This window comes from Ambystoma mexicanum, chromosome 5p (assembly GCF_040938575.1).
Source record: "Ambystoma mexicanum isolate Mex_15411 chromosome 5p, UKY_AmexF1_1, whole genome shotgun sequence".
NCBI lineage: Eukaryota > Metazoa > Chordata > Amphibia > Caudata > Ambystomatidae > Ambystoma > Ambystoma mexicanum.
This window is the reverse complement of record NC_090930.1, coordinates 909,360,172-909,373,019: the sequence shown is the minus strand read 5'-3', so window position 1 is coordinate 909,373,019 and position 12,848 is coordinate 909,360,172. Positions and strand designations below refer to the sequence as shown.

Genomic DNA, 12,848 nt, shown 5'->3' with positions numbered 1-12,848 from the left:
TATATCTTAAATTTGTGATTGAGAAATATTATTTCTCTGACTAAAAAACTCTGTTTTGTTTTTCTTTGCAGATCTTTCCTGGACTGATTCTCTCTGACATAAAACCTGCCAAAAGAATGAAGTTCAAGACTGTATGCTACCTCCTCGTACAACTCATGCACTGCCGTAAAATGTTCAAAGCCGAGATCCCTTTCTCCAATGTGATGACATGCGAGGATGATGACAAGGTAATGTGAACTGGATGATTTCTTTAATGTAATGATAAACATCATTATGGTGCTCTAACATTGAAAACTGTATCATGGTGAGACATGTTGAGCTGCAATGTGGTTATGCTCCTCCACTTCGTAAAGACATGCTTGAGATTTTGAAAATGTACTTTGTTCCTATCATCATTTTCACAATGCTGCATGTGATTACATGAAAATGCAAACACCATGGGCATCATTACACGGTAGGCGGTAAGGGTTTACCGGTACCGGTATTTTACCGGTACCGGTAAACCCTTACCGCCTTACTACGAGGTCCCTTTGCGGGTTGGGGAATTTAACGCCTGCTTTTTGCAGGTGTTAAAAACCAACCTGCAAAGGGACCAGGGAGCTAATTACGGTACCGCAGTTTGCGGTGCCGTAATTAGCACCTTCCCCATTCCCATTATGCCCTATGGGGCAAAAATGGGAATGGGGAAGGGCAATGGGGGAAGGGGGAATTACCGCCCCACCAACCTTGGAATAGGGCAGTAATTCCCCTTTTCACCAAGGCGGTGCCGGTATTTTACCGGCATGGACCAAGGTGCTAATAGCACCTTGGTCCACCGCCATCCGTGTAATGAGGCCCCATGTTTTGGAGGAGATGTGTCACTCTTTGCAACATCAGAACCCTTTCATTAACCGTTGTGAAGAATGGGGAAGAGGAATCGTGAGATGATCATGTTAAAGCGTGCATTGAATTTCCTCAACATTTCATACAGGTTTGACTTGATAAGGCCATTTGTCCTTAGTCCTCTCCCACATTGGTTATTGAAATAGCTTCTATTTAGGTCTCATTAAAAACTTTATTCACCTGTCAAAATTAATTTAGAACAGGCTGACCCTGAGCATACAATCTAGTGATCATATCACACCAGCACATAAGTCCCTGCACTGGGTGCTTGTGTATCTGTATCAAAACACTATTGTTGATTCACCCTGTTTTAACAGGTCGTGGCCCAGGCTACACCTGCCACCATCTATTGCTGCACTTAGAGGCCTCTAAAATCATTAATGTCCTTCTCCGTTTCTCTGAATCATGCTAAGAGAAACAACGTTGGTGGCACATTTTTGATCACTGCAAGTGTTTCCTTGTTGAACAATCACTCTATCGGCTTAGGTCCATGGATTGTCATATCCTATTTAGAAGATGTTTAAGGCTACTCCTGTTGAAGTGGGCCTTTCATAATCCTTGAAGTAAAGAGGCACTTTAACACTAAAAGTATACTTATGCCCTCTGGCTTCTATATGCTCCTGCACCCCCCGAATAAACAGATTTATGTTTATTCGCTGTTTTTCTTTGGCTTGAACTGCACTTCACACTTAGGGACCGATTCACAGAGCGTTTTCCTACGGGATTGCACCCTTATAAAAGGCTTCTGTGAATCAGGCCCTAACTCCCTCCCTGGCACTTAATTGAATGTGTAAAGGCTTCCAAAGGCATTCCCTCTCCCTCCGTACTTCCCCCACTTCCACTCAGGATGCTATGAAGGAACTGTGCTCGCTGTGGGCAAAATGCAAAACAATAAAGAATACTTCAAGAAAATAAATAAATCACAAAATACAGGGGTCAATGTATGTTCCACAAAGTTCTCTTCAGATACTCCAATCAATCACATGTTTAGAAATGATAAAGAACAAATAGATCTTCACTATCTATGTATGTCAGAACAGAGAGACAAAGCTCAGAAAAATGTCTACTTAATAATGTTCAAACTATTTCATCATATACTTCGACAATATAGAATGTATAACTTAACAAAGGATAATCATAGTTCTAGAACTGTCTTCTTCATGCCCTGGCATAAAGAGGATGTCCTTAGTAGCGGATAGTATTTGGGTGTTCATGTATGATTCCCCATACCTCTACTCCATTGCAACATACCAGCATCACTTCAGCCCCATCTCCTTTTATAGGTGCTCCCACGGAACGTATTTCAAAGATGTACCTCTCACCTAAAATCACATCATAGATTAAGTAGTGTGGCCATTAACAAAGAGTACTCAATGGGATTAGAATAATCTGGTTGCTATATGTGGTGGCCAACAGACAAAATATGTGGTTTAACTGATAAAAGGGTGAGATTGTAATAGCTTGGGATATATGATAAGATCACAAATGACTGTGGGTGCACATGCTTCCCCAGGAGCCAGGCCATTACAAGGTTTAAAGAAATACTGACATGCGTGGAGAACACCAGGCTACAGACCTTCTTCTGCTATGCGAAGCATACTGGAATACCATCTGGATTAAGATCAGGACTTTTGCAATGCTCCAGCAATTCATAAGAAAACGCATAACTATGTTTTTTATGGAATTGATAGTTGATAGTTGAGGATCCAGTGTCCCTGATTAACCTCCTCTACGGGACTGTCTTGTTAATGTATCCATCTTGTTCTCTCAAATGCATGCAGAGCACTCTGTTGCTCCAGATCAAGGTTTGTACTATATACAACAGATATACATATATAGTAATTTAGGGCACACTCCTCCATGTACAGAAGTGTGTTCCTACAAAGGTGAGGCATCAGAACTTGTGTATGACGAAGAGTATGTTGGCCTAAACCCAGATATGTTTTTTATGAGTTATTGTTCATTGATGTAGACAGAAGTCCCTGAGATTATTATTGAAGTATGGAAATATATTTGCTATGGTTTGCGTACAGATAGCTGGCATATTTCAGTAGGTTTGCATACAGTTATATAGCAAAGTTGAATGGTGAGTTGTCTTAGGTCCAGAGGACCAGAAGTGTACTGGCAAAGGTAAAGCATGGGTCTCAGCCGTTAAAGTTGTCAGACAATTAAACTATCCCCGGCTTCCATTTGTGGAAGCAGTTTTAGTATAATTCAGATGAAGCCTCAGTTCTTGATGCATACATTGCATGATTTCAATGGGCCATAGAAAGATACAGCTATGAAAATTGCACTTCAAACAGCTAAAAGGGTGATCTCCTTTGCATGGCAAGGACTGCAAATTGATTGGAACCGGTGCAATATATGTTTTTGCTTTAAGGAGATCCTAGAGCTAGGTGATTAGACACCTTCCATTCGTTATGGAAGTTAATGGCAGGCATGCAATAGTGCATAACTGCTTGTACCTGAAAGGTCACTCACATTTTAAACAGTGGCATAATGCCTCTTGGTTTAAATTAGTTTCAAAACTAAACGTCCAGGCTTTAATGGCTTTGGATGGACCAACTGCTAGATCAAAGATACAGTTTATTACAATAAATGTGTCTACCAACACAAGATGGCAGTAGAGAAAACTATGTGTGACAAATCTGAATAGTTGTCAGGAAAGAGTGAGGCACTATAACGCCCGCTATCACAATATTTTATTTTGCTAGAATTTTAAGCCCATCCCCAAAACAATAGTTGCTGGTCTTCAATAATGTCAACTTTAAGTTCATTATGATAATAAACTAATAATCATGGCTCATTTCCTATAAATGGTGCATATATGATAGTGCTGCTTATATTTTTCATTGACCTACTTAATGGCTACTATCTTGAAAAAGTAGACAATGGAAAAATCATGATATTGAATGGCAGGCCCCCTAACTTCTTAATGATATTGGGCCTCATTACGACCCTGGCGTAAGACCGTGGTGATATTAGCACCATGGTAAGTTACCATGCCGGCAAGTTACCGACTCCGCCATGGAGAAAGGGGGAATTACCACCCCATTACAAGGTTGGCGGGACAGTAATTCCCCCTTCCTCCATGGCCCTTCCCCATTCCCATTTTTGCCCCATAGGGCTTAATGGGAATGGGGAAGGCGCTAAGTATGGTGCCGCAAATTGCGGCACCGTAATTAGCACCAAGGTCCCTTTGCGGGTCCCTACTTTAACGGCTGGTCTACACCAGTCGTTAAGGTCCAGTCCCGCAAAGGGACCTCGTAATTAGGCGCTAATAGGTTAACGGCGCTGCAGCCTTTTACGGCACCGTTAACCCATTAGCGCCTGGGTCGTAATGAGGCCCATTGTCTATGTGCATTGATATGTTAGATTGTGCCTGCTTTTATTGCTCAGATAGTTCTTGCCTTGGTGGGCATGAGCAAGACATTATTTTGAAAAACTATAACCTAAGGAAAGTTCCTACATTAAAAGTGTTAGAAAATTAGCTGTTAGAATGAGTTGTGTGTGTTTCAAAATTGTCTGATTTTACAGTTTTAAAAAATACTGTATTTGATTAACCACACATTTTAATGCTGAGAGAATCTTGCATATGTTGTTGCTTTATCCTCATGTCCTTTTGTACAGATAATACGTTCTACAACAGGCAGGATATATGGCAGGATCTCCCAGGGAGCAATGACAATCACTTTGGGAATGGCTCAGTACTAACAACATACGTTGAATCCCTGGTTGAGCACTTAGAAGCTGGAAGAGCCCGGTGTGTAGTGCTAAATCAATCACTAATAATAATACTAATATTAATAATAATAATAATAATAATATTATAAAAAGGGGACAGGAGGAACATTCTACATATGCACTTTTGAGATTGTTCAGTTGTAAAACCTGAAAGCATACACTTTTACCTTTGATTTTCTAAGCAGGCTCAAGCTGTCCTAGATATTGCGGCTCAATGTGTTAACATTCTGGTTAATCCATCTGAAAATGTAAAAGAAATGCCCACAAAGGCAAGGGGGGAAAAGTGCTCAAGAGACAGAAGTATAAGGAATCCTGCAGACAAGAAAGTATAGGCAAGTACTACAGACACGCAACAAAGCCAGTGAACAGAAAGGGTCAGGGAGTACAGGTAAGACAAACACTTTAGGTTCCCACTTGAGGTGCACACAGGATGGGGAAGAGTTTCTCACAGGGTCTGGTGAAACTCTAGCCTTCTGAGCTGGTCACTGTTACAGGGCCCCACTCTGAATGCTCATGGAAAGGACTAGCAGGAGTGGGTGTTTGTGTCTGAACCTAAGGCACACATAAAGAAACAGTACTCACAAGACTGAAGCCTGTACGGGTCCAGCAGGAAGTGACCAATGACTGCCTCGTGAACAGGAACCAGCACACTTTTAAACATATGGCACAAGGTACAATACTGAAACGTGACAAAGGAAGAGGGCAGAGATTGCTTGCTGAGACGTCCAGCAGCCAAACTCTGAACACATGAATTACACAAGCACAAGGGAGGACAAGAACAGTAACATAAATATGCTGTGAAGAATAGGAAGTCAAAGGGCCTCATTACGACCCAGGCACTAATGGGTTAACAGCACCGTAAAAGGCTGCGGCGCCGTTAACCTATTAGCGCCTAATTATGAGGTTCCTTTGCGGGACCCAACCTTAACGGCTGGTGTAGACCAGCCGTTAAAGTAGGGACCCGCAAAGGGACCTTGGTGCTAATTACGGTGCCGCAATTTGCAGCACCGTACTTAGCGCCTTCCCCATTCCCATTGAGCCCTATGGGGCAAAAATGGGAATGGGGAAGGGCCATGGAGGAAGGGGGAATTACCGCCCCGCCAACCTTGTAATGGGGTGGTAATTCCCCCTTTCTCCATGGCGGAGTCGGTAACTTACCGGCATGGACCATGGTGCTAATAGCACCGTGGTCTTCCGCCAGGGTCGCAATGAGGCCCAAAGTAAGCAAGGTTCAGGACAGAGCCCAGGAATGAAACAGGAAAAGCAGGAAGAAAAGTATCTAAGTGCAATAGTACAGGCGAGTCGAACTTCAGACTTGAAAGTAAGGACCAGAATCAAGTAACAGTGGACTGAACTATAGACTAGGAACGAGAGAACTCAGTATTGAAACTCTGGACTAGGAAAACAAGGACTGAATTGCAGACTGGTAAACAAGGAATCCAAGTAACTGTACATCTGGCCTGGAATAACAAGGGCAGAACTGCAGACAGATAACAAGGCAACTCAGGACTGGAAACCTAGAAGTTAAAGCCAGGGTACACAGACTGTGGGCAGAGAACAAGGAACTGCAGATAAGGAACAAGATAATAGGTGGTAGAGAGCAAGGGGCTGCAGACAGGGTACAGAGGACTGCAGGCAGGGGGCAGGGCTGCAGTGCAGGGAGCACAGAGGTGCAGGGCAGAAGGCATGGGAATGCAGGCAAAGTAGCAGGGTTGTAAGTCAGAGAGCACAGCGTAGCAGGGCTGCAATTCACTGGGGCTGGTCCTGGAAGCAACAGGGCAAAACGAAAATCCAGGTTTCAACCCACAAGCGGCTCTATGCAAGAGCCATGTGCTCCAGCAGGCAGCTGCTTAAAAACTGACCTGCCCGTGCTGAAGCAGGCTCATTAGCAGCAACTGGAGCAGCACACCTGAAGGTAATCTGCCTCCTCCCTCTCTGGCACTGGCAAAGTGAAATCAGCACTGGGGATTGTAGTTCTAATTCTGCTGCATAGGAATAGCCAGGGAATGAAAACTGCCACAAGGTTCATTATGGAATATATATATAGTTTGTGCAGCAATAGTTGTAAGCAATTAAGTACCAAAGTCTTGCAAATGGAAAGTAAAGACAAAATTATGAATAGGTATTGTCCAGGGAGGATTATGGAGATTAATGAGTCCCAAATAGTCCATGATGGGTGCCAATTGGGGCTCCAGTGGCACAGTCATGATAGTATGCCCCTCTCCAGGACCCATGTAGATAGATAGTCCAAATATAGTCTCCCTACGAAAGGGTCTTAGAATGTAATAGTAGCACTTGAACATCCAAAACATGTTAATGCTTCAAGGAGAGAGTCATTAGCAGAGGAAACATTGGCATCTTTTATAACCTTAGCTTTTGAATCCTGGATAGAGATTGATTCAGAGGCGAACAATACTGAAGTGTGTTCATGGATTAAGGAACTGTGAAGCTCTGCTGCATAATCCATGGTTTCTTCTTTTGTAAAGGCAGAAGTTTTCCTTAGGACTAGCAATGGTACAGTACGGAAGGATAGAACCAGGGATTCAGCTCCATTGTTTGCTCCAGGTAAGTCTTTAAAATGTTCAAATGTATTGATAGGTGGTATGATTCTTTCATTGGAAGGCAAGACAGGAATGTAACTGCATAGTGTAAAGAAGTGTGCATCCTTGTTCAAAAAGGAATGTTCAGTGACAATCAGGTCCTTGGAAGGGTTCTTTAATGAAGCAGTATCCACTATGCTCACTTATCTCAGTGGATTCAATAGAAACCATCTCCACCACAGAGTGATTGATTTGAGGGATGTAGATCAAAATTCCCTTGAGGAAATGTACAGTCATTGTAATCATGAGGAACGGCTTTGAGCAGCATGTCACCAATGATTGTGCTTAACAGTAGATCCTGGACAACCTTATGCAAGTTCATGCCTTCCCTGTTGGTTATGGAATTATCAGGCAAGGGCAGGATTTCAGGTAGCTTGCATTCAGGGTTGTGTGTGCTCAGGTAGACTCTTGGATCTGGGGTATTCACCAATGTCAAAACTGGACTGAATACTGGTACTGGCTTCAGTTCATAAGTGGCCTCAATGTCTGGCTCATGGTCTGGTGGCAGAGTGACCACAAAAGCAGAGCAAATATCAGGCTTGGTCACTACAGTAAAGGTTGCATGTGTAAGCAAAAGACCATCATCCAGGGCAGGAACTACACAGTCACTTGAATCAACATCTTCTTCACTCAGAAGATCACATATGGTTTGTGACGTAATGGCAGGGTGAGCTGTTTTGCCAACAGGAGGAGTGAATTCGTCACTAGCTGTACAACAGTCAGAGTTAATTTGGCTGGTGAGCGAATAATCTGTGTTAAGCTTTACCTGGTATACATATGCCAATTTCAGGTCTTCAATCTGCTCTGTATAGGTATGTATCTGTTTCTTCGTTACCATTCCAGGCCTTATTGTGTTCATATTTAAAGACATAATGTCAGGTGTTTGGCAAAGTGTCATATGGTCTGGTGAATCATGGCCCTTTGCAATATTCGTACGATGCAAGTAGACAAAATCATCATAGAGGTCTTCAATTTGTCCTTTAAAGCACAGGATCTGTATCTGTAATTGGTATTTTCGCGTAGTACTTTCTAGACCTACAATGTCAGACTCTGGTGTGGCAGAGGTGCTAGGTGTTGAAATGTGAACATTGCCTTTTGTGTTATCATGGTTACTAGTCATTGGGGAAGTCCTATGGTCTGTATTGGTCTTTTGTACACAAGACCAGCTACACTGATCTTAGGACATGATGGGTGCCAATTGGATCTCCAATGGCACAGTTGTGACACTTGCACAGGAATATATACCCATTTAGGCCCGGTCCAAACCTAGTAAAAGGATTTCCATTTTCTGGTTGTACTCTGGAATGTAATGATTTATTTACATAATGGATCATTTCTTTAAGGAACGTCCTGCTGATCCAACAACCATTCTAGATCACTGTCAAAACTTTGGAATAGAACAGTGTACGGATAGGTCTGAAAGCAATTTTTTATGTTTCAGTTAGCACCACAAGGCAGTGGTTCTCTGGGTTAATATTCCATCTTCTGAGGCTTATTCACTGGCCTGGACTGATGAATATTAATCACCTTTTGGGTGTTGGGGCCTTGTCCCTGGTCGTGTTCTCCAAGGAGTCATCTCATTATTGTTCATGCAGGACAAAATACATGTTTGCATTGTGTAGCCTCTTGTGATGCTTGCTGAGAGTGAGGTGATTGATTTGGGAAAGCAGAATCTGTAATGCTGAACACTCATAGTTTTGGTCCATGGTTTATCCTTACTAATGTGATGTGGCAAATGGAGAAGGAGAGATAGACGGCAAGTTTTTGACATAGCAATGGAATCCACTGACAAACAAGAACTCGTTTGCATAATCAGCCTATGTTCCAGAAGTTGTTTTTGCATGATAATGATTTTTAGATTTTGACAACTTATTCCTCTGTAATCAAATGTTTTGATTATAAGGCTGGTCTGTTGTGGCCATATATTTCTCAAGCCAATCAACATCCTACAGTAACTTGTTGGTCCTGTATTATTTGCAGTTGCTGTGTGTATCTTTCTTGGTTCCGCCCAAATAAATGTTCCTGCAATAGTCCAATTTTGACGTCTCCATTGCCCTAGTCATTTCCTTAATGGTCTATGGTTTGAGGTGGAAGGGCCTTTCTGGTGTGTTTTATTGATATGTTGCTCCCTTCTGAACTGCAAACATTAGAAAAGAAACTGTAAGATGATTCAATTCAACACTACAGCTAAGTCAATGCCTAGTGTGGGATACTGAATGGAAACCCTTATTGATATATCTTTATGTCCAGTTCATGCGTTCTGGATGACTACCCCTATATAACACCCCTCTCTTGGAATCCCCCTGACCCCACTGAGCCAAGAAGTAGTTCTGTTTTGCAAGTTAAAAGGTTTATTTGAGAATTTAAACAATATATATATATATCACACTTTATAATAAATTAATAATTGAATATCACACTTAATCTGATATGATAAAGATTAACAACAGAGAATCTGGCACTAGCACACTTCTTTATAATCACTAAGGAGTTGACATGAAATGGATAAGGTAGCACACTGGTAAATAGGGACAGAAGAATAATGTGGTAGAGAATGCTTTATAGGGTTCAAGGAAATGTAAGATTGAATGAATGAAATGCAGTATAGAAGATAAACTGATATGGTTTCACAAAAGACAAGGTAATCACTTTCCCTTTGTGGCAATTCCCCCCCTATACAATGTAAGGAGATGGAAGGAAGAGCACACGGTTCAGGTATACAATCACAATGTAATACAGAGTTCCAGTTTCCCAGCAAGCTTAGAGGAAAATAGATGAGTTTTACACAGGCTCAAAATGCTTTAAAATGTGATAGCAATATATTGGAAAATGTGCTAAAATGATTTTAATTCCCTCTGGAGGTTCAGGTTGAGGATTAGTTGGTTTAAATAAGTTCAGGCTTACTTTAGCAATGTTCTAGGAATGATTGGCAGGTTAAACACATTTTTGGCAAATGAAAGCAAGGACGCTGCTGTTTTCACACGTGGAGAAATTTGCAAATCGCGGTAAAATTCACGAGTGCGTTTTTCGCGATTGTGGCAAAAAGTATAGGGAATAGGAATGCGGTTCTAGGTTCGTTGAAAAGCCAAGATTCCCAGCTTTCAGAGGAAAGTCACTGCAAGTCTCTAAGACAAACGGTCACAGAGATATGAGCGATATGGTAAAGGTTGTTTTTCAGATTTGAAATTTTAAAAGTTCAAAGTGACAAGTTACAGCTAGCAACTAGAAATGACAGGTGACAGCTTTGCAAATGACAGGTGACAGTTAGGAGACAGTTCTGGTTAGATTAAAATAGATTGAATTATATTATTTTAACTAAGAGATTGGTTCTGCACAGTTCTGCTAGGTACTCACAATATATTTAGAAATAGAATGGGCCTCGCCACGGATCTGGTCAGGTTTTCTTCACTCGCCACGGATGGTCTCTGTGCACAGCGTCGGGGTCAGCTCTACTCTGCTGGTCTGGTCTGGGTCTCTGGTTCTGATCAGGTCTGTGGGTCCGGATACAGCGGTCTCCGGTTCAGCTGGTCTCTCTCTGGATACAACACTGCTCTCTGGCAAATGGCAAGAGTTCTTGCAAAGAATTCAAACAGCTCACCTGGCTGTGATAATGGCAATGATTTGAGCCCTGCTAAAGAGGGATTTAGCTTGTAGGTGACCTCTCTGCTACAAATTCTGAAGTAAAGTCTTGGTCTCTGAAGGTGGATAGATTGAAGTCTCTATGTTGGCTCTCTGGAGGTTGATGGAGGTAAAGTATGGATTTTCCCGGCAGAGCGTCCCGCAGCAGATGGAATAGAATGTCCATATCTGTCCTGACTGTCTGCTTTTATGTGTTTTGAAAGTGGGTGGAGAGGCTAGCTTTCTAGACCCTACCCCTCTCCACTTGTCATTGGCCACTTCACCCTCTTCTCCTTGATTGGGGGAATGAAATGACGTGTCATCATGATGAGGTCTGTTTATGATACAGAGAACCCACCCCTGTCAAATTACACACAATCTATATTTTGACCCAAAAGACATATTTGCACAGGTACACATTTGTTTAAAATTACATGCACCCATCACATATCACAGGAGGTATACCCTGTCCAAATCTGCTCTTCCTGAGAGCTTGCATTGAGAAATGGCAACATTTGCACTTTTTAACTGGTTTTGCAATATTGGACATTAACCCAAATTTACACACATGTGCGCAAGGTGTATGGACATTAATTGATGAAGTGTCAGATTTTTAACATGCATACATTTTAAGTAATACCCTCTTAACTGCTAGCTTGCCCCCAGATCATACCACCGGTTGTAAAAACCTCTTAAAATGTGGGCAGAAAAATCACAAGAATTATGGTATCATTTATAAAACTTTCACAAGTCCGCTCTATGAATGATCCATCTTTTTAGAGTTATGTTCTGGCCCCAAAGGGGTGTGGTTTCCCCCCAGCACAAGGTTGAATTTCTGGTTTTTCCAGTTCTGCCAAGCCAGCTTGCTCTCACATGCAGTGCTCCTCCCCTTTCCTTCCAGGAGGAAGCCACATTTACGGCTCCCACCAATAAAACATTTGCCTGAGTCAGGACAGGGCTTTGTTCAATTTCCTGCAGAGCCCAGGTAATTCAATCAGAGAAGTGTCATATCCCTTTTGGTGGGAACAGCAAAAGGCAGCTAGGCCTGGGAACACAGCTGTTGTGCAAGTCTCATCTCCTGTCAGGGGTAGCTGGTGGGCAGAATCCAGTTCCTTAAGCCAGGCCCCAGCTAATGTCACTTTTAGTTACCCAGTTTTCTGCATTCAAATAAAACTAACCATTTTTACATATGCAGCTAGAATGCTGATTCTAAGTTTAAAACTATGACATTTAAACAATTGAAACCTATGTGACACTCAAAAGTAGGTCACTCATTTCTTTTAAACATTTAGATTTTTAGTGTCTTTCAGTCCAAATTTACTTAAACTGCTGAAATCCACAGCTCAGCCAGTCTTGTTATAAACCTTCAAGTCACTTCAGAATATAACTTTACATTGTATCCACCTCTCAGTAAGTCTTTCTTTGGCCTGCTTTGGGTTCATTTATTCAGTTTTACACAAAAAAAAGTCTGGTGTTGTTTTAAAACGCCGGCTTTCTGATAGTGGTGAGTACTGGTAATGCACCCATTTTTGGGATTTAAGAAAATGAATTCCCCACAATTCTAGGTTGCTTTTGGCAATCAGCATTGCCATTCCCAATGGTTTCAGGCTACTGTGTGGGTAGTCCAATGGTGGTTTTAGGCAGTGCCCTTCTGTGCCCATAACATCAGCAAAAATGGGTGGCAGCCTATTCTTCATGCATTTCCCTGGGCATTTTCTGGGAAGCTCTGGCCATCATGATGTTTTCAATGCCAGTACTGCACAGTTTTTGTGGTAGGGCTCGGATGCATGGGTAAAAACATCTCACAAAACACATGCCCTTCTTTTAATCATAATTCTCAGTTCTCAGTGTTAATCCCCAAAACCAGGAGTTTTCTAAGGTCTGCAGGCCACATGAACAACAGTGTGTTTTCTTTTGTTTTTTTTATCTAGTTCCGCTAGATACTGTATCTACCTGTAATATTCAGCCATCAATAGTTACATTAATAGAGACAGCACTTCAATG

General features: G+C 42.0%; 1 protein-coding gene across 2 annotated transcripts in view; it reads left to right on the top strand.

Moving 5' to 3' along the window:
- ADCY1 (adenylate cyclase 1) overlaps window positions 1–12,848 on the top strand; it is a 2,048,432-nt gene that overhangs the window by 1,489,012 nt on the left and 546,572 nt on the right. For both annotated transcript variants that reach the window (XM_069613341.1, XM_069613342.1), the window contains one exon: window positions 72–227. In XM_069613341.1, the coding sequence (XP_069469442.1) occupies window positions 72–227 (156 nt within the window). The remainder of the gene's footprint in view (window positions 1–71; window positions 228–12,848) is intronic.